At 43.7% G+C, this 27,708-nt stretch overlaps 1 protein-coding gene across 2 annotated transcripts; it reads left to right on the top strand.

Moving 5' to 3' along the window:
* The first annotated feature begins 6 nt into the window (after window positions 1-6).
* On the top strand, window positions 7-27,125 carry PDPR (pyruvate dehydrogenase phosphatase regulatory subunit). Of its 2 annotated transcripts, none has more exons than XM_039721256.1 (18): window positions 7-218; window positions 609-908; window positions 3,214-3,347; window positions 4,339-4,420; window positions 4,510-4,673; window positions 5,666-5,787; window positions 6,705-6,822; window positions 8,164-8,313; window positions 11,239-11,431; window positions 13,196-13,320; window positions 14,973-15,128; window positions 15,231-15,364; window positions 15,746-15,894; window positions 17,188-17,300; window positions 17,645-17,739; window positions 18,352-18,441; window positions 18,714-18,896; window positions 19,779-27,125. In XM_039721256.1, exons 2-18 carry the CDS (start codon window positions 682-684, stop codon window positions 20,181-20,183), a joined length of 2,640 nt encoding a protein of 879 aa, XP_039577190.1. In that variant the 5' UTR covers window positions 7-218; window positions 609-681; the 3' UTR covers window positions 20,184-27,125. The 2 variants fall into 2 exon arrangements, with proteins under 2 accessions (XP_039577190.1, XP_039577191.1); XM_039721257.1 differs by having other exon boundaries at window positions 612-908; window positions 19,779-20,183.
* Window positions 27,126-27,708: the final 583 nt, after the last annotated feature.

Raw genomic sequence — 27,708 nt, 5'->3', positions numbered from 1 at the left:
GGCGGGGCGAGCAGGCCCAAGCGGGGCCCCCCGGCCGGGGCTCCCTGACACCCCCGGCCCTCAGGCTGCCGGCGCGGAGCGGAGCCTGCGGCGCTGCTGCCGGGGGAGCTGCCGCAGCGAGGCCCTGCGGTAAAGCCTGTGCTAAAGCTGTTCCCGGAGGGGCCTCTCCAGTGCCCTGTGCCAGTTACTCTGACCACAGACTTCGTTTCCTTCTTCAGGTAAAGGCCTGGCAGCGTTAATAATCAAGCTTATTTGTGCCCTAATTGCTTCTGGCTTTCGAAACATTCCAGAGCATGATCTGTGCCTGATGGCCGTTTCAGCTCTCCTTGGCACTGGTGTGAGAGCTTTTCCACCTTTCGTCTGGTTTTTTGCTCGTTGTCAAATTGCACTATGTCAAAACCAAAGGTGTAATGCTCTGTTCCTGTTTCATGACATAAGTTTAAATCTCAACGGCAAGGTTGTTGTTTCAGGAGCAACTGCCCTCCTGTTTGTTTGCTCATCAGCTTTCTCGTGTCCACTTATACCCGGCACACCACGTGATGTGTCCTGCTGCCAGCCTTGTGTGTCATAAGAGAAGTGTAATGTGAGTCTCATCTTTTCCTTCCTAGAAGGAGTGGTGCTGAGGTAACATCTGAGCACATCTAGGTGGTGCTTTAGGAGAAGAGACAGAGAGCTGCCGGGATGTTCCTGCGGCTGCTGTCCGATCTGCAGTGGCGGGCAGCTCACCCGAAATGGAGGAGGATGCCCAGCTCCCAGAGAAGCACCTCAGCTACAGCAGAGCCCCACCCCGTGTCCCTGCCAGCACAGGCGCAGGTTGTCATCTGTGGAGGTGGAATCATGGGCACCTCTGTGGCCTATCACCTTTCCAAGATGGGCTTTAAGGATATAGTCTTGCTTGAGCAGGGCAGGTAAGGATTTCTGGTTAAAAAACCCAACAAAGTGAGACGTCTGTGCAGAGCAATATCTGCTGTAATGTGTTATTTCTATCTCTTCACCTGAGCTGAAGACCTGGAAATAGCCTTTTCCCTGGGGGCAGTAAGGTTGTACTGAGCATTAATAACAACAGTTACTGTCCCTTCCCAAGCACAGGGCTGCTCTGCAGGGTGAAGAGTATCCCTTGTGTGACTGTGGTGGGGTAGCTGTGGCTCAGGGCCAGACTCCCTGCAGCCATGCCATTTCCCTCTGCAAGACAGAGAGAAATTAAACCAACAGAACTTGTGGATGAGGATAAAGATATGGAGATTGTACTGCCATGGGTAAAACAGACTTATCCTAGGGAGAATTAATCTAAAATAATGACTTTATTTCATGACAGTTGCAATAGATTCAGGTCATGAGAAACAAAAAGCAAGCATTAAAATGCCACCTTTTTTTTCCTCAACTTCACTCTGGCACTCCAGGGTCTTCTACCTCCCCACAGTGCCCTGAGCAGCCTGGGGGTGGCACAGTGGGGTGTGATCAGTACTGGGCTCCAGTGAGTGTCCTGCATGTGCTGCAGTTCCCATCAGGAGAACTCTACTCTGGTGTGGGTTTTCCATGCACTACAGTTCCTTTGGGAGGTGCCTAGCTGTCCTGCTGTCATCACAGCTGATCATGTAGAACAATGCAGCTGGCAAGGATGATGGACCATTTTAAAAGAACTCAAAATCCACATTACTCCTACAGCCCCTGTTGACCTCTCAGAGCAGGATGCTGAGTGTGTCTAAAGCATTACACAGCCACCAAAGCTCCAGAGATTGCAAGAGGTTATAAGCAGGCATCACTAAAACATCCCCCTGTAAGCTGGTTAAATGCCCAGATTATCCATTTGTTGGAGGATTTATTGCCTCTCTGTAAAATAGCCAAGGCTGAGCAGAAGTGCCCTCAGTGAGTTTGGTCAGCTCTCCATAGCAGAGCACAGAGCTCCTGTTGAGAGCTGTGCATCCCAACATTTCCCCTGTTGTTTTAGATGTCCCATTTCTGAGGGCCATTCGTGGTGTTTTCATTAAGCAGTTTGGGGATCTTGGGCATGAAACACCACTGAGACTTTAGGGTTTGAAGAGATGTTTATTGTAGCAGCTTCTAATGCCCTAAATAAGCACTGGAATGTATATTTATCATCTGCTTTAGAGCTTCCCACCTGATACTGCCTTGAAGAATAATTAGCTGTGGTTCCTGGAGTTTGTGTGGCTGGGAAGCAGCAGGTTCTTTCTAGCTGCAAAGAAAAGAAATTGGGTGTTCTCACCTGAGGCCTTGTGAGTGGGGTCCTTCTGAGCCAAGTGGGTTGCTGGGCTGTGTTTGCAAGGGAATAATTTTTGCTAGCTTGGAGCAGGGTTTGAACAGCCCATTAAAGATCTGCAGTGATTCAAGATTCTGTGTAGGCTCAGTCTGTGCATGCTCAAGGAGAAGGAGGAATATTGCAGTAGCAGAAATGTCTTATGGAGGAGCACAGCATGGCAAGACTGTGCTTCAGCTCTTTGGGTTGTTGTTGAGTAGGGGTGTAACAAATATTCTTTCAACTGAATCTTTGGTTAAATTACTGAGAGAATATGGACATGCTAGGCTGAAAGCAGTTGTGTCAAATGGAGAAATGCAGGATGGCTTCAGCAGCAGCAAAGGTAACTTGGAATTGTTGTGGGAGCAGGGCTGCAAAGGAGGTGCTTAAACCTAATTGCCTTGTCTTCCCCCGTCCATGCTGCATGGAGTTGTGTCGGTTTCTGTCTCTAGAGCAGCTCTTCACCAAATAGCTCAATGGGTTAGGGACAGTTTTAGAAGAGACAAGAAACGTGTTTTTGTCTATGGCAGTTGTTAGAGAGTGAGAGGGACTTGCTCGTACTTCATCTTCAAAGATGTAAGACTCAAAACCAAGTTAATTTTGATTTGAGGGAAATCCTGCTTTGGAGAAGGAAAGAATCAGGCAGCTCAACTTAAGTGTAAGATTTTAATTTTTTTTTTTTTTTACAAAAAGTGCTTTATTTGAAAAATGTCAGTTTTTAGGACTTGTTAAAGAGAAATTGTCTTGGAATGCAATGTGCTTTCAAAAGTGAGCAAAAGGAATCTCATTCTAGAGGTTGTGTCAGCTCTGCATTATCCAACTTCGTGTTGTTCTGATGTGTTTGGGGAAGAGGTTGCTGTGTGGTTTGTGCTGCCAGTGGAGCTGCTGGAGCAGCCTGGTGTGGAGTGTGTACCTGGCAGCTGTATGATCATGGCCCTTCTCTGCACCTTCTCCTGCAGGTTGGCTGCTGGCACCACTCGCTTCTGTGCTGGCATTGTGAGCACAGCCAGGCCTGTGTCCATAGAGCTGAAGATGGCACACTATTCAAACAAGCTCTACCAGCAGCTGGAACAGGAGACAGGAGTGCAAACAGGTACTGAAAGTGTCATCATGGAGCAATCTCTGGGAAACAGAAGTACGAACACTGAAATATGTGTGAATGAGTAATAAAACCATACTGACTGTGGTTTTACAGTGTCTTAAGGCTTGAAAGTCCTGTTCAGAAACAATACATATGGACCTAATCAGATGCAAAGTGATGTCACTAGTGTAATCAGAAAGGGGAGAAGAATATCAGACAGGCAAACTGAAGGCAGACTTCCTGCAAATTGCGACAGCTTGCATGTTGTCTGTGACTTGGGCAGACACGGGAATTTTCACAAGGACATGGAAAATATATTGCAGTGACTGGAGCAAGTTGGCCTGTTCTGTGCACTGATTCACGTCTCAAAAAGAAAATGTGGTTAACAGGAGCACTGAGGCATAACCAAAGCTGTGTCTCTTACTGCAGTCTAGCCCTGGAAATAACAAAAAAAGATTTTGTTGAAATTCTCCCTTTCCCTCCAGCATGTCTGGGCATGTACCTGATAGGAAGAACTTGGTCACTGAAAGTTTTCTTCTGACAAGAACTTGTCATGTATGTCAGACAAATGAATACCTCAATAGAGGTTCATAACTATGCCTGCAATTAAGATGAATACTAATTTAGTGCAGATGTTAGAGTGATATGACACCTGCTTTTAGCTGTTGAAGTTTTATTCTTCTGAGTAGTCATTAGATCACTTTTAACTTCTCTCTCTTTTAATAGCTACTATGTGTGAAATTCAGGGTGTTTTTTATAAACAGGAGTATATGAAGCAGAAAGAGAACACAATTAAAAATTAAATTGCTTTTTTAAATAAGTTCTCTCATGCACTTTTTAATTACTAGCTCCTAAGTGTTTAAAGTTTTTTGAGGATGGGGGATTTCCAGGCTCCTGAGTAGTGGGAGCAACAAGTCTGCAATTATATTAAAGCAGTGAGTCTGAGATGGAAAGGAGTTCAAGATCCTGTCCAAATCTGACTTGACTTTGGTCATTGTCATAGGGTACATGAAGACAGGCTCTATTTCACTGGCTCAGACTCAGGACCGACTGATCTCTCTGAAGCGCATTGCTTCATCGCTGAAGTACGTATGAGCAGGAAGTACAACTCAGCTTGTGTGCACCAGCTCTCCTGCACCACAAATGACATGCTGGTTTTTGTGTTCTGTGGCAGTGTAATGGGAATACCATGTGAAATTATCAGCCCAAAGAAAGTGTTACAGCTCCACCCGCTCATCAACATCCATGACCTTGTGGGGGCCATGTATGTGCCAGAAGATGCACTCGTGTCGTCTGCCAACGTGAGCCTGGCTCTGGCAACTGCTGCCTCACGGAATGGTAGGAGCTTTTTTTATCTACAGAGTGCTCTCCTGCATGATAGCTGTGTTCTGCATCTCTTTTGATATTCTACTTGAGCACTGAAGACCAAAATTCTGTTATTTCTGTGAAGTTCAGATTCTTTAAACCTGTTTGTTTCTGAAAAAGCAGGCTGATTTTTTTTTTATGTGTTGAATGTTTACAAGTTTCCTGGGATAGTTCAAGCACCTGTTTGCTGTCTGTAGTGGTTACATATTTACACCTGTTTGTTGTCCTTAGTGGTTACATATTTCTCTGAAAAAGCACACACTCTTTACTTCCTAGAATTGACTCATAATTACACATCAAAATAGTTAATTACCTACAAATGAAAAAGAGTGGCTGAGTCTTGTGGAGTATTTAATTGAGCACATATGCTTTGGAAATAGGTTTGGAAGTGTATTAATAAATGGTGCTTGACCAGTGTGTGGTTTAAAAGTAGGGAGAAAGGTTAAATAAGTTAACAGGAAATAAGGTCATTGAGGATGAAAGTCCATCAGATTGGAAGAAGCTGCTTAGGAAGATACTTCTCTTCATTTCTTTTACAACTTGATTTTGCATACTGCTTTGATTTTTTTTCCACAGAATGATTTATTTCCTGTAAGAGAATCAGTCATGCCATCTGAAACTACAAATTTGTTGCATTAAGGAATTGTAATGGAAAAAAATCCATTGGAAAGAAGCTTAGACTCTTTTTTTTTTTTTTTTGTGTTGTGGATACTGGGGGTCTATTTATCACCCAGATTGTCACATGGGAAAAAAAAACTGTAGCTCTTCACAGTGTCAGCCTGTACAAATTGTACATGTGATGTTTTACAAATAATAGGGTTTTGCTTAAGAATTACTGGGTCAAGAATAGAAATTTTGTCTCCAAGAGAAAATAAGCATTTTGGTTGAGTGTCAGGGTTTAAAGCTAACAGGCTGACACATTAGAAAGAAAGCTCATGGCATGCTGACTTTCTGATCCACTCCAGGTGTCCAGATTCACGAGCGGACGAGTGTCAGCCATGTCACAATCCAGAAGGGACAAGTGACCGGGGTTGAGACTGACAGAGGGCGGATTCAGTGCGAGTACTTCGTCAACTGTGCTGGCCAGGTTGAATTTCTTTAATTTTTTCTTTCTTGTTTCTGTTGCTTAAGAATATGTGCACTTCTCTCTGGTTCTTTTATTTTTTGTTGTTTGTTTTCCTTTTGGATTTTTTAATGGTTTGTGCTTTGGCTTAGTTTACTGGAGTAGATCAAATCATGTTACTCATCAGCTTATCCCAGCAGGATAAGGAGGAGTGAAGGAGCAAAAGCAGTGCTTGCCGTTTGCAGTGCACCAAAGGCTGGGTGTTAACCTGCTGAGCAGTACCTGCAGCTTGTTGGTACAGCTCTGTCCATGGTCTCTCTGCTGGGAGGTTCACCCTTCTGACAGGAAGAACTTCGCTTTGGCTGTTAGGGAGACAGCCCCTTCCCTCTCACTTCCCTCCCAAGAAATTAGTTTGCTTTTACTCCTGTCATGTCTTCTCTGCTAGAAGATACACCTGACAATTGCAGTTTCTCAGCTAGCAGAAAAACTTAGTTTGCTTTTACTCCTTAGTGTCATGTCTTCACTGCTAGAAGATACACCTGACAATTGCAGTTTCTCAGCTAACAGCTGTCCCCCTCGTTAGTAAAGGGTCTTATTTCAGGCCCCTAAATGCTGACTATTCTGCTTCTAGGTGCTGAACCTAGTAGTGACTTTGGTCTACAGATCTTATTTTGCCTTTGTGTTGCAAACTGGTACTTCTTAGTTTTGAGTTGGGGCCCCACTTTTCTAGTTATCATGTTAGGAACAGAAAAGCAGTCTTTATCCAAAACAGTTCAAATTTTAAGAAAAGAGAAAAAAATAGTGTCTGTTTAATGTCCCAGGGTCTGAACCAAATCTTTTATGAAAGCAAAATCAGAGAGGTGCTTATGTCCTGGTCTTTTCCTGAAGCTGGTTTTTTGTTTTTTTTCTTTTCCATTCTGACCTGCACTTTTTGATTTCAGTGGGCCTATGAGTTGGGCCACTCTGGGGAGGAACCAGTCCATATCCCAGTCCATGCCTGTGAACACTTCTACCTCCTGACACATCCTTTGCAAGAGCCTCTGTCAAGCAGCTTACCAAGTAAGGATTCTTCAGCTCTTCTCACTTTTCTTGGTGAATTATACCTGCCTTTCCAAGGTGACCTGTATTTTGTGACAAAAAGGCCAACCTCAGGCTGTCAGTCCTCAGCTCATTGGGGATTGTGAAGTCCTTCTCTTTGAATTGCTTTGAATATCCTTTTTCAGTGGTAGAAAGAATATCTTTATTCTTTGGAAAGCTTTTCCTACAGAAAATGGTTTTGAGAGTTCATCAGCTTAGCAGGGGAATGACCTTGACTCTAGCTCGAGTAGTAGTTGTGTCTGAGTCTTGGATTGCTGCATTTCTGGGCTGGAGAATGTGCTGGCATTGGCACTATGTTTTCCTTGCAGGCTGCTGGCCCCAGATGGCCCATCTATTCCTTTCCTCCAACTGAAGCTAAGGCTTTACAATGGCATTTACATGTCTATGAGCTGTAGGGGCAACCAAACTTGAGGTAATTGCTCCTTCCCCATGTTCTGGCTTTTGGATCTCTTAAAAAAAAGCCTTTGTGTTGGAAAACTGTGGTTGAGAAGAAGAAAGCTTTACTTATTTACTCTCAGTTGTTACCAAGATTTTCTGCTTCTAGTGAGTAATGTAGGCACTGTCCAGGGAATTGAGATCTCTGATAGAGTCCAAGTGCTTCACTTTTATTTGACTAATTAAAACCCCTGTGTGTAGATATACATATATATGTATATATTCACATATATGTATTCTCAGCGTTTCTGTACATGACAAAAATTGCTGTGGAGTATGTAAGGTGGGGTAACATAAATACTTCAAGTTGACACACTACCAGTGGAAGGAGCAATCCAGTCCCCAGTGCTGCCCACCTTCGTTGTGCTGGTGGCTTGCAGTAAGCTGGATCTGTTATAAATTAGCTGTTCTTAGAATAGGAAGAGAAAGAGGGGCAGGGCCAGACATGTCATGGTGGAAGATCTGGTCTTGGGTACAATTTCAGTGTAACTAAGCCGGTATAATAGCTTCTCAGTGCCACAAGGATTCTGAATCCCTCTTGTGTCCTCTCCTGGGAACACTGTCCTGTTGGCTTGGGGCTCCTCAGGTTTAATTCAGTTTATTGTGCTCTCCAAAAGTTAACATCATGCATGGCTGTAGTGGGAGCTAATGGTTTATCTAAACTGGCTCACCAGGGTGTCACATGAGAACCAGAATGGTGTGACAGCATGGGGCTGGGGAACTGACACTGTCCCTTCTCATGCTGGGAAACTGCTGGCTTGGCCTGGTGTATCACTAGCCCCCCATCATTGGTGTTTGTGGGACAGCAGCCTGAGACAGATATCCCTTCTCTCAATTCCCTTCTCACCTCTTTTCTTCCCCCTGCAGCTATTGTCGACCCCGACGGCAGGATCTACATACGCAACTGGCAGGGTGGCATCCTCTCAGGAGGCTTTGAGAAAAACCCCAAACCCCTCTTCACGGAGGGACGGAACCAGCTGGAGATCCAGAACCTTCAAGAAGACTGGGATCATTTTGGTATGTTAGGGAAGAAAGGTTCCCACAGCAGTGACACACATGCCTTCAGCAGAAGGCAGAGTTTGTGACAGTGCCAGCTGTCATTGATCTGTGGGAAAGATGAATATTCTCTCAAATTCACTCATTTGTCAGTAATTTGCTGAAAAACCCTTTACCAAGGGCTGCAGTACCTGCAGCCTACAGGAGAGCTGGAGAGGGACTTCTGACAGGGAATGCTAGAACAAGAGGGAATGGCTTCCAAATGATAGAGGGCAGAATTAGATATTATTAAGAAATTCTTCCCTGTGAGAGTGATGAGCACTGGCACAAGTTGCTCAGTGTTTAAGGTCAGGTTGGATGGGGCTTGGAACAACCTGGTCTAGTGGAAGGTGTCCCTACCATGCCAGGGTTGGAATGAGATGAGCTTTAAAGTCCCTTCCAACCTAAACCATTCCCAGGTTCTGTGATGTCTGTGTAATGTTTAAAAACACCCACTAACCCTCAGCATGTGTTACCTTGTTCTAGAGCAGCAAGGTAATACATCAGCTTCCCAGCACTGCTCTTCCATTTCAGTTGTTGACTGTCAGTCAACGTGCTGCTCCTCTTGTGACACAGTAGATCAACACTGTTGACCTGCCACATAGCTGTGGTATTTTGTTTCTGCAGCTCTCTTCATCAGAGACTGACAGTGCATTTCTATCAGTGACAGTTGCTTTGTGGACAGAAGTTGGTATTGTGGCTTCCCAGACTTCATCCCACCATTGACAGTTGTTTATTATATTTCAATTTTTCGGTCTTTTCATTTTATGTGATTCTGATTTCATATTCCACATGTATTTTTACATGGAGGGCTCTTTCTCTAGGAAAGAGCATAGCATGGTCTGTGAGTCTCTTTCTTCCCCAACTACTCCTGCCTCTTTGATACCTGGTAAGTTGGTATGTGCCCTCTGATCCTCAAATTTGCCTTATATTCAGGAATCCAGCTTTCCCTTGTATCAGAGCTCTCTGCATCCCTCGTGAATACACATGCCTCTGTGACCCTAGGTGTGGATGGAATTTCACTGATTTCTTTCTGCAGTTATAGTATGTTTTTCCAGCTGTGCTTCAAGTTAAATTGAATAATTTTACTTTGATTTCTGAGAGACACCATACTGATACTGTAAAAGTTTAAACTCCAGGGGGTGAAGCCAGGATGGGGCGCTGTTTTGTGCTGGCATATGCTAAAGGTTTTTAGATCCCTAGATGCCTAAAGACTTGCTTGAAGATATTAGCTTCAGTAATGAGTTGCTCAAGCTCTGCACCCACTTCATTTTCGATTTTCATTTGGATAAAATGAAAAGGCACTGCTTGCTGGCACCCCCAGATTGCCCAAGCTTCTGAAGCAGCTGCATGCTCTGTTCCAGCATTGCCCTTTTATCCGTTCAAATGTGCTGAACAGTTGAGCAGAGTCAGAGCTAACTCAGGCAGTATTTGATCCTTTTCTAGGGCCACAGTTCCTGGGGTTTGAGCTCTTGTACTACTGCTTTGATCTTTGTCGTTGGAACACCTTTTGATTTTAAAATAATCTGTGGAGTTTCTTAAATTGGACTGGGTACGAGAACAAATCTAGCACTGATCTCTCTTTATCAATAGAAAAATAGCCTGTAACACCAGGCTCTCATTCTGGAATTCTAATGCTTGAGAGAGGGAAGAGAAAGAACAAGTCAGTTCTGTTTGTAGCCTCTTAGGTAATGTGAAATCTGATTATTTTACTGCTTGTACATAAAGCTCAGGAGTGTTCTTAGGGCTGAATCTTGAGGGCTTTTATCTGGAGTACTAAGCAGAGGTAACTTTCGGGCAACAAAAACCAAGTAGATATCTTACCCATTTATTAATGCTCTCAAATGTCAAACTGTGAAGAGTTGCTGAAGGACTTTTCCAGCGTGACTGGGCAATGAAGCAGTGAGGAAATTCAATGAGGATAAATGTGAAGTGACGCAAATGCACGGGTGTGTGTGGGGATGGTCTTGTTTTCACCATGTGATGTGATGGGCTTTGAACAGACCTTGGGGGTTTGTATTAGTTCTGTTAGTTCTGTGAAGACATCAGTGCAGCAGCGGTCAAAGCAAAAGACAAGTTAGGAATTACTGGGAAAGGAGCAGAAAATACAGGTCATTATGCAACAGTAAATCCTTGTTTTGCCAGATGCTAGTTCTTGTTCTAGGCTCCCTGTTTCCAGAGGCTATCATAGGACTGGAGAAGGTCTGGTGGAAGAGCCGCAAGAGACTGATCAAAGCTTGGAATAGTTTCCAGCAATGGAGTGACTGAGTGGGATGGGGAAAGGAAATGACAGAAGGGAAATGAACAGAGGTCTGTAGAATCTGGAATGAAATGGACAGGCTGGAAGGGGGATTCCTGACCACTGTCTCTTCTAATGCTGGGAGGCATAAAAAGAAATTGAGTGTGAGCTTTAAAACAAAAGGTGATGATTCCTCATACAACAGATTTTAACACATGGGACTCCTTGTCTGTGTTTGTTGGATTTTTTTCATGAGGCTGGGAAAGACTGGTCTAGTACTTAAAAGAGAGACCAATTTTTGGGTTCCTAAATACAAAAAAATATACCAAATTTTTAGGAAATCCTGTGAGCTGATGATAGGTGGAGGCTTGCATAGTGCATGTGACAAACATCCTGTACATTTACCTCACTGTGTATCTATTTGACTTCTGTTCCTATTGCCCAAAAAAACCTGAACAGTGCTCTTGTACTGTTGAAATAATACTCAGCTCTTGGTCTGGGTCAATATGGCTGGCTTTATTGTATGCTGTGTGATCCATTTTGAGTAGTGTGATTCCAGCAAGTAAACATTTTCTCCTGTGACTCCATCAAAACATGGAAGCACTTTCCACCTGAAGCATCTGAAATGTGTTGAGACATATTTTTCTCTTTATTGTGTTGGGTTCTAGCGCCACTTCTGGGTGCCCTCCTGCGCAGGATGCCAGCTTTGGAGGCTCTGCAGATCATGCAGTTGGTGAATTGCCCAGAGTCCTTCACCCCAGACATGCGATGCATCATGGGAGAGTCGCCCACTGCACGAGGCTACTTTGTTCTGGCTGGCATGAACTCAGCTGGCATCTCCTATGGTGGGGGAGCAGGCAAGTAAGTGGTCTATTATTGTGTGTGTAAGTAAGGCTTTAGCCAAGAGACTGCTCAGGTGATCCTCCTGTGTAGAATGTTCTGGTTGGTATTTGTCATCTCCTCTGACAAAGACTCCTCTTTCGTTTCTGACTTGAGTGAAAGAGAGGAGCTGTTGCTGTTTTCTGATTATGTTCTCAGTGTGTCTTTCAAACCTGTGTTGGATTCTCCTTCCATCCTGCACACCTCTCCTCTGCCATCACATCTAACTGAGCAGCTGAGGATCAAGTAAGCTTTGTTAAAGCTATGTTAGAGGAGGTTTAAGTTGGATACTAGTAAAAGGTTCTTCACCCAGAGTGTGGTTGGATACTGGAACAGGCTCCCCAGGGAAGTGGTCACAGCATCAAGCCTGCCAGAGTTTAAGAAGCATTTGGACAGTGGTCTCAGGCACTGGTGTGATTCTTGGAGTTATCCTGTCCAGGGCCAGGAGTTGGACTCAGTGATTCTTGTGTGTCCATTCCAACTCGGGATATTCTGTAATTCTATGATTCTGTTACTGGTAGATTTTTTTTAAACTACCATGAAGACATAAAAGCTTAGCAAAGCATATGTTCCCTCATCTCTTGTGCTTCATGATCCCCTTTATCATTCGATTCAAGTCTTTAGATCATCCAAGTTGATACAGCAGTTAATTCCTCTGAAAGCTGTGTGAATCTGTTGCTAATGAAACACCATATATGTGATGCCAGTGCTGACAGTGGTTTCAGACTGTCCCCTACAGTAAGCTAGGGGTGTAATAATTTCCCAGTAAAATCCAGTTCCTGTGTTAATGCAGATTCTTAGGCATTTAAGTGGGATCTCAGCAGCAAAGTTGCTGAATTATCATTTCTCCCTCTGATTGCCATTTCGTTTTGGTGATTGAGCATTCCTTCTGGCCCACAGCCTTCTTAAAAAATGCTCGTTTTTCATGTTGGTGTTAGTATCTGTATTTGTCTTCACTAGTTTATGTCTATTGTCTAATAATTTAACTCACCAGAGAAACGGCTCATAATTATTTTTTTGTTGTCACATGAAATACAGAGAATCTTTCCAGTGAGGTTCTCTTAAGAATCAAAGTAAATTCTGAAGGTAAAAGCACCGTTTGTTCATTTGTTGCTACAGCCCCCAAAATAAACAGCTTAGCTTGCTAATGTAACTTCATGATCAGTTCCAAATCCCTTTGTTTTGTTGTCTACTGGCTGTGAACAGAACCTTCTGCTCTGTTGAATTCTGAGTTGCTTGTGTCCATTAGCTCTGGAGAATGCCTTCCTTCTTCACTGCTGGAAGTGTAGCTAAACATAACTTGGCTGGCAACTTGTGCTAAATGAATGCTGTCACTGGTAGTTTGTGGCTGAGCCTACACCAGGCAGTGAGAAATGAGAAAGCAGAAGCATTAAACTCCATCTGAAATGTATTTGCACCTCCTCTTGTATCAGACAAGCATTTGACACGGTGTCAGCCAGGTTACCTGTCCAGGCTCTGGCTTCATTTGGCACATGTCCTGAACTTCCTGCTGCCCTGTATGCTTCATCCTAATGGGCAATTAGTAATTTGGAAATCTGGTGAATGCATTGTATAAAGGGAAGCTCTCCAGATTCTGCTAGTGTTTAGAATACTATGTTACATGTCTTCTCTCTCGCTATTGTAAGAAATTCTCAAGTTCAAACTGCTTTCCTTCTGACTTCGAAGCTACACTTTTCCCTTGAGACATTGGCTGATATCTCAGTCTGTCTTTATTTCTTCCATCAGGTACCTGGCAGAGTGGATAGTAAATGGGTATCCATCGGAAAATGTCTGGCCCTTGGATCTGAAGCGTTTTGGAACCCTTCAGAGCAGTCGCACTTTCCTCCGTCACCGTGTGATGGAAGTCATGCGTAAGTGAGGTCTCTCTGTTTAGCTCTGGCCCAGCTGTCCAAGATTTTGCCCTTTGCTACACTGTCTCTCCACTGCTGTCACTCTGAGAAACATTTTCCTTCTTCCTGACCTCCTTCATGGCAATACATCTCCTTCTCGGGAGAAAGGAAAGGATGAGGATTTTTTTGTATGCCAGCATTCTTATTAACTTTTCTAAAAAAATGCTGTTGGTACCTTGCCCTCTGCTATTTCTGTGCTTTGCCTCTGATATAGGAAAATTTGTATGTCTCTCTGTAGGACTCCAGCCTAAAAAAAAACAATGCCAAGGTCTTAACTGGGAATGTTACACTGTCTCAAAGATTGTTATTCTTTGCACATCATTATGGTGTGGAAATACCTTCACTTCCAACTTATGGCTGGATGACCCAGTTATCTTGCATAATTCAGGAACTCTTCGTAGACATACTGCTTTCTCCTGTCAAAGTTTGCGATAAATACCTTGCAGAAAAGATTAGAAATGCCATTTTTCTTGTCTAAAGCCATGCTTTGTTTCCTCCTGTTGTTTGAATATGTATCATATTGTCTGAATATTGTGGATCACTTCTTTTCAAGTTTGAAACAGAAGTACGAAGTGCTCCACAAGTTGCATAACAGGAACAATTACTTGAATACCAAGTCTAAACTAAAAACATATGTTCATGTGAAAGCAGAGAAGCTGGGTAAACCTCTTAGCCCTGCTATATCTGGGGAATAAAAACCTTATGCTGCTTTGACCTCCTTCCCAGAAAAATCACTTTGTACTCTGGGCATTATTCTGCAGTTGCTCCCCAGTACAAACCTCAGTTCTGACAGCTACAGAATCCCTCTAGTTTTTACAGAGTGAGAAATGTATTCCATTTTTGAAGTGTTATGTTCCCATTCTAATCTGGTCTTCCCTATACTCTCTCTTTCAGTTATACCAGTTTGAGATATTACCAATAAATTCATTAAATTGTTAGCTATGAGGCAGAAATTATGGAAGTGTTCAGTAAGAGTTAGTTGGCTTATCTTCAGTTTTAAGCAGTTTCTGACCTGGGTAGAATCTTAACATTTATAAAGTAGTATTCAAGCATCCTTAAGTTATCACTCTCCACTGATAAGTAAGGAGGATGCTTAATGTTTATTAGGGTAACTTGTTTGCTAAATAAAATTATTTTATACTAGCTGAACAGATAGAGAAGCCATTTGGAAAAGCTTTAATGGTTACAGAAGGCTGAGTTGTCAGTATTTAAGGCAAATGAGATGGTCCCTGTAGCTCCCTACCCCAGCATTAGCATTGTCAAAATATCTGATATAGTGCACTGCCAGGGAAGAATTCTGCATAATTAATGCTAGTCAGCATGACTTCATGAAAAATAGAGTTTTTGTTATCTTGCAGAATTGTCATGAGGCCATAAGTATCTATAAATACAAGTGTTTTGTGCAAATATTGTTACTCTGATTTTGCAGAGCTATAAATGGATCAAAACGGATTTGTGGATTTCCAAAAGCAGGAAAAGGAAGCTTGGAGCCGTTTTGAGGGAGTTTTATTAATGGTTCATTATTAAGATATTCATAAGTACTGATAATCTGGAAGAAAAGTTTAGATAAAGATAATCACTTTACCTAAAAAAGGATCTTTATGACATTGCAGCCCTCATGTGTGATCTGAAAGTTCCCCGCTGGGACTTCCAGACTGGCAGGCAGCTGCGCACGTCTCCGCTGTACGACCGCCTGGACGCGCAGGGAGCCCGCTGGATGGAGAAGCACGGATTTGAGAGAGTCAAGTACTTTGTCCCACCTGGCAGTGGTGAGATTGTTTTTTCCTCTGCCTAGTGCTTCGCAATTGGTCTGTGTAAGGTCATAATTCATCCAGTTTATGAATTTTTCCTTCCGTTTTTCTTTGTATTAGATCTGCTGGATTTGGATCACAGCAAAACTTTTTACAAACCAGACTGGTTTGATATTGTGGGTTCTGAAGTCAAGTGCTGTAAGGAAGCAGTTTGTGTTATTGACATGTCATCTTTTACCAAGTTTGAAATAAGTGTAAGTACCTAGGTAGGGACCACCTGGTAAGGTGACCTTTAGTTTATTATTGCCTGCTTTTGCAAAAAACTCTGTGTCCTCTTGAGGATAGATAAAGTCACACTGTATGGCTAAATTCAGGTTGTACCAGAGTATTTAGCACAGATTGAGTTTTGTCTGTCGAGGGCCCAGTTTATAGAAATATCAGCTTAGTCTATACATAGAATTTGACCTCTGGCACTGTGGTAATGTTGTATCCTGTTACGCTCGAGATGTCAGTGTCACAATCATCACAAATTGAAATAATTTAGGCCAGGATGTTGATGCAATCCTAAGGTGCCCCAGTAGATTTGTTTTGCTCAAGCAGCTTGTCTGACTTTCTCTTCCTTTTGATTCATGTAGTCCACCGGAGACCAGGCCCTGGAGAGTCTGCAGTATCTCTTCTCAAATGACCTGGATGTGCCAGTTGGGCATGTTGTGCATACAGGAATGCTTAATGAGAAAGGAGGGTATGAGAATGACTGCAGCATAGCCCGGCTCAGCAAGCGCAGGTGGGTGTGCAGACAGCATCTTTAGCCATCACCCTTTTGGTGTTTGAGCCTTTAAGGACTTCTTCATGAAGATCATAAACTTTCATCACCACCCTGAATTAAAAAGTCTCAGTTCTCCACTAGTATTCCTAATTCAGTAACTCAAGTGAAAGGGAGCTTCTGAACTTAAAAACACTGGGGGAAATAAGTCCTTTTCCAGGATTACTGATGAACATAGATTTCCTCAAAATGTTAGACATTTAGATGTTTAATTTCTTAATTGAGATAGAAATTGTGTTTAGCAGTCACAGGAGTTTATTAATTTAGGTAACCATTTAAACCATTAAACTAACTCCTGACCAATGTCCTTACTGGAATTGCACATTGAAAATACTGCTTTTTGATTATTTCAATTTTCATTGCAGTATATGTACTCTAATTGTCAGTTCTGCAGTCTTTTATCATTCTTTTTGTGCTCTCTCATGCAAGCTGACATGATCACAGGATTTTACCCTTAGACTTACCAGTCTGGGCTCTCTTTGGCATCCAATGAAAAGATTTCTCATTTTTAAGAACTTCATAGCCATGTCCCAGCTGAGTGTTGGATTTATTTTTCTGGATGGTTTTCTATGCTGTTTCCACTGTATTGGTGTGAAACCATTTTGTTGCTTCTCTTTCAATTAGAAACAGCATTTCTTTCTCTTCCACTTCTGTCTGCATTCATGTATTACTTGAAAGTATTGTCCTCTCTGTGAAACCAGTAGCTTCCCTCCTTGTCTAGTGATTCCTACAGATGTTGATGTACTTTAACTCACAGTTTGTATCAGACACACACACAAGCAGCTTATTTTCCCATATCAAGTGGAGTTCTGTTTTTGGAAACTGTTAATAATAACCACCATTGTGTGTCAAAAGACTTCTGCTAAAACAAGAAATCGCTGTGTGTGCCATCTCTACTCTGACTGTCAGAGTAAAGAGAATCACTGGTGGTGAAGAGCTGCAAGTCCTTTCTGCAAATCAGTTTTGACCTTTGAGATACTATGTCAGCTTCCTGGAGAATTCCCTGTGTTCCACATCTAGTCACTTCTTGTTGCCAGACCACTGGTAATGCTTGAAGTGGGGGATTTCTTTTCATGACAGATGTAATGGCATTGATCCAGAGACTTGAGCTGTGGTTTTCACAAACCAGCTTGTTTTCGTCTCCTGTCAGCTTGGAAACTGCTGAATGGCTGAGTAGTTGCTGAATGAAGAATGAACTGATTCACTTTGTGGTTGTTCTCTCATTGTTTTTTGGGTTTGATTTGTCTGTTCCAGCTTCTTCATGATTTCCCCTACTGACCAACAAGTTCATTGCTGGGCCTGGCTGAAGAACCGCCTGCCCGATGACAGCAACCTGGTCCTAGAGGATGTGACCTGGAAGTACACAGGTAAGAAATCACTAAAAGCAGACCTCGTCGGCTCAAAATCACAAATGGCGTCTCCTGCTGCATGCCAGTTAATTGTTTAAAGTGCCTGGAGTTGCGATTTAGTCTCCCTTCCAAACATTTGGATGAAAACAGCCATTCAGAGACTCTTTTCTGGCAAGCTCTGAGCTAGAAGACAGCATTCTTTTACTATGGACTGTCAGAAGAGAGTTTAATGACTCTCTCCTCTGTTCTTAAATGTAAACACATCTATTAGTTTGATAAGACTTCAGAATTGGAGCAGCACATTAGATACCAGGCAAGACTTTTCCAGTTTCATCCTAATACTGTTTTGTTCCCCTCTTTAGCTCTCAATCTGATTGGCCCCCGTGCTGTGGATGTCTTGTCAGAGTTGTCCTATGCTCCAATGACTGCAGAGCACTTCCCCTCTCTCTTTTGCAAGGTGAGTGACTGTGCTTCTGTTCTCACTCTGCTAGGTTTTTCAAAGCATAGGTGGAAGGACAGGAAAAATGTTTTGGATAATTAGAGGAGAATTAAGATTTACAGGAAGATTTACTGCAGTTACTGAGCTAGGTTGGTAAAGAACTCTCTAGGCTCACTTGTGTTTGCTAAATATATAGGTGAATATGCATTTGTTTTCAGTATTCCTCTCACTGTAGACTTGTCACCATTTGATATCTTGACATGTTTCATATAATCAATTATGAAGCTGTCAGAGGGGCATCTGGGATTGGGGACTCTGACATCATTTTCTCCTGTCAGCCTGTTGGAAGGCTGAGCAGATAGTTGCTATTCAACTTCTGTCTTCTATCTAGAATACAACCTGTGTCCTGACCTAGTTCCAGGGCTTGTTGCCAAGTGTCAGGAAATGACTAACAAGTTTGGATAATGTGACATCACTATTTGAATTTGGAAATTTAAATTTGTTGCAAGTATGTGCAGGTGGCAAAGGAGAGAGAGGGCTGGGCAGTGTGGATGTGTTATGCATTGTGCTCCTTCTGGATCTCTGTGCTGTGTTCCAGTTTGGATGATTTCACCCCCTCTGATTCTGCAGGAGATGAGCGTGGGCTATGCTAATGGCATCCGTGTGATGAGTATCACTCACACAGGAGAACCTGGCTTCGTGCTTTATATCCCCATAGAGGTAAGGGTGCACTGCAGCCTGAGCTAATTAAAGCAGTTGCTTGCATGCATAAATCGGAAACATTTTCCAAGTTGACTCCAGGTGATGAGATGTCTGATTTGCACCACAGGAAAGCTGCCTGCAGGCACTAGGGGGAGTTTTTCTGCTTAATATTGCATTCCAGTGGAGCAGAGCTCTTGTGCTTCAGTGACAGGGGACGGTGCCATTCCTGGTGGTGCCAGATACTGCTGCTCTCTCCTGGTGCCAGTGTGTGTTTCACCCTTCCATTGCAGTATGCCCTCCACGTGTACAACGAGGTGATGAACATGGGGCAGAAGTACGGCATTCGCAATGCCGGTTATTACGCGCTCCGCAGCCTGCGCATCGAGAAGTTCTTTGCCTTCTGGGGCCAGGATCTGGATGCTTTTACTACTCCTATGGAGTGTGGACGCGAGTTCCAGGTCAAGCTGGATAAGGTACACCACTTTCTGCACAGGGGCTGGTGGGAGAGCAGAACTGGACTGAAAAGCTGCCAGCCAAGCAGATGGATGGATGTGTTTTTATGGAGCTGTGTGCAGTAGCTGTAACATACCTTCTCGTGCTTCAGAAGGCTGCTAGAAATACAAAAATTCTCAGTTTTTCTCCTTCCTGGGCAGCATTCCCAGTGACCTGTGTCTGATGCTGCTTATGTGTGCAGTGCCCAGTGTGGCAGAGGTGCTCTGTACCTTACAGATGCTCAGAATTCTTGCTACTCTAAACTGTTTTCCCAATCTGATGAAGCAAAAGCCAGCATGTGCACCCGGTGTCGTTTAATGATGTTATATACAAGGCTAGGCACCAATAACAGGTGTTCTCTATTTTTAATAAAACAGGGGAGTTTGTAGAACAGTCTAGAGTTATATCACGCTTTTGTGGTAGTAGGTGCTATTGCGATCACAGTCTTTTTTTCTTTCTGCATCTTTGCATGAGCCAAAACAAATGCTTGTATTGATTCAAGAAAAGAATGTAGTGACTAAGGATACAAATTTCATATTAGTTACAGTTTCCCTCTGGTTTATAAAGAAGGGTAGACTTACGGAACAAGAAAAATGGCAAAAACTGGAATGGAGACATGGTTTTTGCTAGAGTGAAAATTAGAATGATTTTTTCTAAAGACCAGCTTCACAAACATTTCTGTGTGTTTTAACATCTGGAGCAACAAACATGACAGAAAAGCTATCTGAGCTGGGCTACTTGTATATGGAGGCAGCCCATTTTGATGGGGCATAAGTTTCAAGTATAAGTTGCCCTTGTCAGCAGCTCAGCAGCTGCCACACTTCGTGTCCCTCACGTCAGCTGATGCTCCCTTTTCCCCACAGGGAATGGATTTTCTCGGCCAGGAAGCGCTGTTGGAACAGAAGCAGAACGGGGTGTACAAGCGCTTTACCATGTTCATCCTCGAGGACCATGACACGGATATGGACCTCTGGCCCTGGTGGGGGGAGCCCATTTTCCGCAACGGCCGCTACGTGGGCAAGACCACCAGCAGTGCCTACAGCTACACCCTGGAGCGCCACGTCTGCCTCGGCTTCGTGCACCACTTCGACGAGAAGACGGGAGAGGAGCTGGTGGTGACCACTGACTTCATCAACCAGGGGGAGTACGAGATCGACATTGCCGGGCAGCGCTTCCAGGCCAAAGCCAAGCTCTATCCCTTCAGCTCCCTCTTCGCGCAGCGGCGCCGCAAGGATGAGGTGGAACTGAGTGGCTACCAGAGGGAGTAGTGCTGAGTAGACTAGACCTGCCCCTTGTCCCAAGCTGGAGTCTTTTCCCACCATCTTCTAGCCCTTTCTCTTCACCTCATATATTTCTTTATTTTCCTTTCTTGTCTTGCAACTTTTAAACTTTTTCCAGTGTGTTACATTTTGTATATTTTAAAACTCTTAATTTTCAAGCTTTCCCAACCCTGTCTGTTTCCCTCCTTCAACCCTTGCCAGGCTCCCCTGTGCCCCAGTGGATGAAGCACAGTGCTGAACATGCAGGGATGCCTGTGTTTGACTGAACCCCACCAAAGGCCCTGGCCTTCTAGTGATGGGAAGGGTTGGGGTGAATCCCTGAAGACTGCACCCTTCCTCTCTCCTCTCCAGCATAAGGCATGGGACAGCAGATCTTTGCTGCCTGTGGTTCAGGTGATGGCTGACCTCACCCTGCTCTCCACATACCGCGTGTTAGAGGGGTTGGTGTGTCGATGCACACGGCAGTAGAACCATCAGCTACCTCACTGGCATGAGACAAAACATTGTGTGAGCACAGCCTAGAGACAGGTTTTGGTGTTGTCCAGCCTGTCACTGCCCTCCCTTGTCCACCATTTTGGTTTTTTCCTAGCAGGGAGTAGATTTAACATCAGAGTATTGAGATGACAGTAGTGTTGGTAAGTGCATTGTTGGTGGGATTGAATTTTTTGTGTGGGGTCACTGAAAGTAAATGGCCTTCTATAAATATAGTCAAAGATCAACATGTGCATTTCACTTCTATAAAGGAATGTTGTTTTTTCTTTTTTATTAGCAAGAATACTGATTTCTAACAAGGATAAATGTTAGTGTTTAATGTTAAATAGCAGTGTTGAAAGGCTGCTTCTGTTTAAGCTGCACAATATACAGTCTCTTTGGGGATTGTCTTTCACTTTGTTTATGTGACTTGGTCAAACTCATCTGGCAAGGTTCGTGGAGAGCTTGTGTTGTTTTGGGGAACTTGAGAAGCAGGAGGGGATATTATCTCGTAGTTTTAGCTGACTGTGGTTATTTTGAAATTGTAGGAAAAGACACAGCATTTGGCTCACCTGTGGTGTGAGAAACACTGGGTTTTCTGTTGGTGGTGAGAAAATGTCTCAGCAGCTCCTGCTAGACAGAAGAATTTGTCTTCTGTTTTCCTCCTCAAATCTGTTGCACTTCTTTGTCTCTCAGTAGTACCTCAACTGAAGGGGTTGAGTAAGGAGTGAAGGAAGCATGGCAGTGGGATTATAAAGTGCTTTTCTTCAGCACTGCTCTTTGCATCTGGCTTCTCATACAGATACTCCAGATGGTGCAGCTGGAAATTCACCCCTTCTTCAGGTGTCAAAATGTGCCAGTTCAATCACTGATGGTAAATGGTAAAGAAATGGGAGAATGCTGAATTGCCTTGTGCACATTTGCATCATCTTCTTCATATTTTGAGCACAATCGAAAACAAAGATGCTTTTCATTTACTTGAAAAAGATCTGTTCAATGTTTTCCCTGCCTCTAATACCACATACTTCTCATGGTCTTTCTGCTTCAGCATCTGTTTTGGACTTCAAACACAACCTTGCACTGTTGTCTGCCCTGTAAGCTGTGGTGAACACTTTCTCTATGGTCTAGAACCACTTTTGGACACTTTATTTTCCAGTTAAATGGTGAGCATCAGTAATGTAAATATGAGCTCAAAAGCTCCCCTGGTTCATGTTTTAAGTTTGTGTTCTGCTGTTTCAGTTGCTTTAAGCTGTGCCTTCGGTTGGGTCTGTGGCTGCCAGTTCAGGAAACTGTAAGAGAATTTAGGATTTGAGCATATGGTGTAGTAGGTTGAATGTAGATATCACTTCTCTGAGCATGCGTTCCTTTGTCTGGTGAGTTCCACTGAAATGTGTGGCTTCTTCCAGGATTTCAAACCTAGTTCTGAACTGGCATGCAGAATTTTCCAGTTTCTGAAAAGGAGTAACCACACTGGGGCAGCTTTTTGAGATCTCACAGTGCAGAGTACTCTCTGCAGCTGCTGTAGGCGAGATTCCGCCTGCGTGTCATTTCTGCCAAATTCCCCTATTATTGCTCCCTGAACTGAAATTTTCCCTGGTATGTTAGAATTAATCACTTAAATGAAAGGTTCATAAAGCATCTAATGGCAGTTTAAACTCTATAATTACTTCTTGCATATCTTTTCTGCTTAGAGAGATACCATGATCCCATTGTTCCCATGCTGGATGTGTGTACCAGGGAGGACCTTGGTCCTTCTCAGTTGGTTTTATGGGACACTGCTTTGCCTTCCTTATCCATGGAAACAGGCATTCAGCCAAAGAAAGAGTTTTGTATGTGATATTTAGGGTGTGGGGTACCCCTTCTCCTTAGGGTTCTTAGAGCTTCTTACAGCAGCCCTTCTGCTTAGGGTTTATTGACCATCTGTTGTGGCTGAGTAAGGCCTGATACTCCTTCAGGAGAAGGAAAGGTATAGGGCCAAGGTGTGCTGAAGTTTGTATTGAAACTGCTGAAGAGAGATTTTAGCTCAAGCTGTTCAGTTCTCTGCAGAGTTAGAATTAGTTAAGACCAAACTGGAAAGCTAGCAGCATGCTGTCCTTTACCAACCACTCATTCCAGCTGCATTATATTCTTCCTGTGATTATTTTTCCTTTTCCCTAATTTAACGGTGCCTGCTAGTTCCTCAGGCAACTTTTCATACACAGATGTCTCTTCTCCAGCAGTTCTGACAGTAAAATTGTGTTTTATGAGCTACTTTTGTCATTATGTCTGCTAAGGTTTATTTTATGTCTGAAAAGTTTATTTTATGTCTAGATCTATTGACTTTTCCATACCAAAAATAGAGAGTGGAAATAGTTTTCCACCATGATGGTAGATATAGCAGCACCTTGTGTAAGGCTGTGTTTGCTGTTTGAGACTTGGGAGGTTTGGTAATTGTCAGTCTTACAGCTCATTAACGCCTACTCCGACCCTCCCTGCTATGAATTCTCTTCTTGTTTTAGATCAGAACCTGAGAGGTCTTTAACTGCTGTTCAGGCTTAGTTGATTTAATTTCTGGTGTAGCTATTTTTAAATTTACAATGTAAAGAATAGTTTGCTTTTACCAACTTGAACACCCATCAAGAGGACAATGGGATCACGTTTTAAAATAGTGATACCGAATTGGAGGAAGATCCTTCTAGCATAGTGTTTTCATCTTGAAGTATTAAGCAGTGATGTAAGACTCTAATCCCTTTATCTGATGATTAAAGTAGAAAGAACTAAAAAAAGAACAACTAAATCTGTTGAAGAGTTACTACCTTTAGTACAGCTTCAAATTAGAAAATTAAAAATTTTATCTTCGAAGCTGCTGTAGTCTTTACGTGTAAGATGGTAAATAACAGGGACTGTAAAATTCTACATTCTGATTCTCATCATTAAAACTGCCTTAAAATGCTTTTTGCTAAAAAAGGTTGTTTGTTCTCATTCTGCACAGTAAGACTATGAACCTTGGATTGGAAAACACAAAAATAGCATCTCTCTCTGTGGCAGTAGAAGGGGAAATGGCCTCATTCTGTGCTGAAGCAGCAGCTGCAGGTCTGCTCTGTGCACCTCGTGTGTATCAGTCACAGGGTTGTTACCAGTTCTCTGAGTCTTGCTGTCCAGGATGGGAGCAGCCCTGTAGATTCCTTTCATACAGGCATCTTTGCAGGGAAGGCAGCCAGTGAATCCATCTCAGTGTGCATCCATGGGAAGGGCTGGCTTGCCCAAGTGCCATCAGGGGAACTTATATAAGGCATAGTGCTTCCTTCCATTAAATGATTTTTACAGAGATATTATATTGTCTTAACCTTGCTGTGTCCCTTCTTAAGTTATCCTGTTTTGTTAGTCCTTGAGTGAGTAATGCAAGGCTTGAGTAAAACTGGTACTAGAAAAGCAGGAGTATATTGTTCATATTTAACAATCTGAGGATAAAATTAATAGTCTGTTTCTAGAATTATGTTTTCTGTTTCAGGAGGATGTGTTACAGTCATTTTCACATCTGTCTTTGCCGGGTTTCGTTTCTGTTTGTTTTCTCCAGTATCTAGATTTGATAGGCCTTGCTGGACAGTTTCTTATTTTGTGGCAAAGAAGGGAGGTTGTGTCAAACTTCTACTGCATCTCCACATCTTGGTATAAGCTTGCATTCCTCCTTTCTTCTGTTGCATTTGAGTTGCCAACGATCATGTTGCTCTTCCTATGACACCTTCAAACTCTGCTGCTGTACAATTGCTCATGCACAAGGTTCTTCTCTTCCTTCTACCTGATGCTTTGTCATTGGAGCCAGGTTGGCTCTAGATCTGTATCTCTGCATCAACTTAACTTATTCACCTTTTAGATGGTGCTGATAGCAACATCAGAACTCCAGGCAGGTTTGTGGCTGCTGTAAATCCCATCATTTAACTTTCCCTGTGCCAGGATTTTCCCAACTGTCCTTAAAACTTCTTTAGTCTCCTTCCTCAGGTGGCTGAGTGCATTGGTTCCTTCTGCCATCAGAGAGTGAGGCACAGCAAAATAAAAACTGGTGGGGGGATGATGGAGTGGCTGAGCTGAGGTGGAAGGAGAGATGCAGTGAAGGTTTAATCCTTTGCTCATTATTCAACTCCTTAAGCCCAGCCTTGTAGAGATAATCAGCTTCCATTCCCAGCTCAGGGAGCATCTTCCTCTGCAGCCTTGATGCTGGACAAGTGAGAGCCCTGGCTCTTGGCAGAGTTGGGACAGCATTAGCACTTGTTTCCCAGCACACATTTACCCCTCTCATTGGGATGAAGGAAATGGTTCCACACAGGAGAAGTGGGGACTGTGTGCACTTGATTGCCTGGAGCACTTTTGTCTCCCTGGCACATTCTTGTAGCAGCACTGACATCACCAGCCTCATCCTTCCAGCACGTTTGAACAGAATGGTGACATTTTGGGAAGAGATCTATGAGAATGAGGTAGTTCCTCTGTCAGGAAAATGGGGAGTTGCTTACAAGGGCAGAAGTCATTTTTATTTAAACACAGCTCTTGGCTGCTGATAATGGTGAGCAAAATGTTTACAACCTTCATATTTGTCTTCCCAAATGACTTTATTATAATACTGGGTCAGAATAATTTCTGCCTATTTTGGGATGTTTTCCTGTTTTAAACTAACTTTTCCTTAATTGATTGTTTGGATTTCTATTTAAAAAAAAAAAAGGCAGTCATGGAACAAAAGTCAAGAAAGGCAGGGGTTGGTGTTATCTGATGACTTCAAGCTTTCACTAAAAAGCATTTGAAAATTTTCTTTGCACTTTAAACTTCCCTTAAGTATTATGGCTGTAGCAGTGGGCTTATAGCCCTTGGCATGAGTGGTCCTTGCATTTGAGAGAGGAAAAAAGAATGAATATTTATAAATGCCTTAAAGCTTTAGGTGAGGTGTTTGGGCACTGGCTGTGCCTGCCATTTGATTTCCTCCCTGGAAAACTGTGTGCTGTGCACCCAGAGATGGTAACTTTGAGCAAGCACTGGGGGATGGTGGAAGCTGCTATTGCAGTATGAGACTGGAATTTTTTTGGAGCTGGGAGCCCTTGTGCCTGTCCAGTGCTGGGCTGACACCTTCCTGTTTGTTCCCACCCTGAAATGGATTTATTCACTTTTTCCTTGTGGTGTAATGGGTTTCCTTCTTTGTCTAAAGAAGCCTGGGCTGGTGTAGAATACTCCGTGGGTGTCCCATTGCATTAAAGGAAACAAAATTCTCTGCCTGAACGCTTCCCTGCTGTACCAGCTGACATTTGCAGGCAGGAGTCAGGAGAAGCAGGAGGGGAGGGAATCTGCTACCGCCTGTTGTGTGTGCTGAGATGGCTCTGAGACTTCTCATCTCCCATTTGTCTCAAAGCTGGGCTGCATTACTGATGTCAGGCTGGCTTCTGGGTTACAGCACAAGCCAGAGCTGCTTTGCAGGTGTGGCACACTGGGCTGATGTTGTGTTAGAGATTCCACCTGCTTGGAATCAGGAGTCTCATCGACGAAGAGCAGTATGTTATAATGAGGAAAGTGTTCACATTAATATTTACTGGTTTGTTAATACTGGTAGCAGTTGATCTTCCCACACAGATCCTTGACCCTGCTACAAGCAGAGCAGATACTTGGGAGTTGTCAGCCATCCCAGCTAGGACCTGATCCATTTTGTGTGCTTTAGAGGAAAAACTGTGCTGCTGCCTTTCACCATGGCACCACTAAGGACTTCTTCATGCTAAAATTCCCTCCTTTTCCCTTAGTGGGATAGATCTCTCTTCTTCCAGTATAACCAGAGGCAGATTAATATCTCTGAAGTCCTTGACAGGTTCTCCTGCATCTCCTGGTCAGGCTTGCAGCAGGACACTCATCTAAACCCCCCTTCATGCTTTTGTCTCCCAAGACCAGATTTTAAAAGGGCTGGGAAGATTTCTGATGCATGCTGCTGCCAGAATTTTACGAACAACTGAAGTTTGAACCTGTGAAAACACTCTTCTAGTGCCTTATGTTTGTGAATGCTGTGCAATGGATGTAGCTGAGGTGGGACAGAGCAAGGAGCAATGTCAGCAGCATGGTTCCCCATCCACTATGGCCATTCCCTCTGCCCTTGCAGGGCCTTGGCAAGCAGGTGCCAGCAGGTTGTCTCCAGCAGCACAGGGAGGCTCTTTAATCCCTTTGCAGTGTGGGGTCAGAGAAGGCTCGTGCTGGGTACTCTTCCTTCGAGGGGCACAGTGGTCTCACCTCTGCTGAGTTTGGATTTGGAGGGGTTTAGGAGAGACAAAGCTGCTCTGATGCCAGAGGACGTGGACAGCTGTTCCCAAGCGCACAAGTCAGGGTGAGTTTGCTGCTCTCCACTGAGGCCATGTTGTCATGTATGCTGTATTTATATCATGCTTGATTTCATTTCATATTTTGGTTGGCTTAAATGTTGCTAGGTTTGTATATTAATAAAGAGGCATTTTAACTACTTCTGAATTTTGCCGTTAGTTATGCAAGAGCCTTGTGAGTCAGAATCCAAATGCCCCTGGTTGTCTGGGTGGGATCCTGCAGGTCCAGCCCTGGGAGCTGGAGTGAACTCTGGGCCTGCTGCATCACCCTGGGGAATCCTGCAGGATCCCACTCTGGGCCTGCTGCATCACCCTGGGGAAATCCCTTCCCTCCCTCTGCCTGTATTCACATTCAAAATTATGTCCTTCAACAGCTTGTCCATGTCATTCCCTCTGCTGTGGTGGGGCTCAGGGACATGGGCTGCTTGGGACCAGAGCCTCTGTTTTAGGGTCCAGGGTGGCTGGGACATGGATGTGGGGTCTGGGTGAGCAGTGGCATCACCAAGTTCTGGGCTCAGGCTGCAGGGGTTGTGCTGGGGCTCTGCTGCTGGGCACCCAGGCTGGCACAGGGCCAGGTCCTTTTCCTGCCCCGGTGAGGAGATGTTAACCACAGCTGGGGGCTGGTACCTGGCCCGGGAGAGGAGAGCAGAGCATCTTCATGGCCCAGCAACCCTCTCATTCCCTTTCCCTCCTCTCCTGACCTACTGATGCCCAGGTTTGGGTGC

The sequence above is a fragment of the Passer montanus genome, unplaced genomic scaffold, assembly GCF_014805655.1.
Source record: "Passer montanus isolate IOZ18808 unplaced genomic scaffold, ASM1480565v1 scaffold45, whole genome shotgun sequence".
NCBI lineage: Eukaryota > Metazoa > Chordata > Aves > Passeriformes > Passeridae > Passer > Passer montanus.
This window is presented reverse-complemented; position numbering and strand designations above follow the sequence as displayed.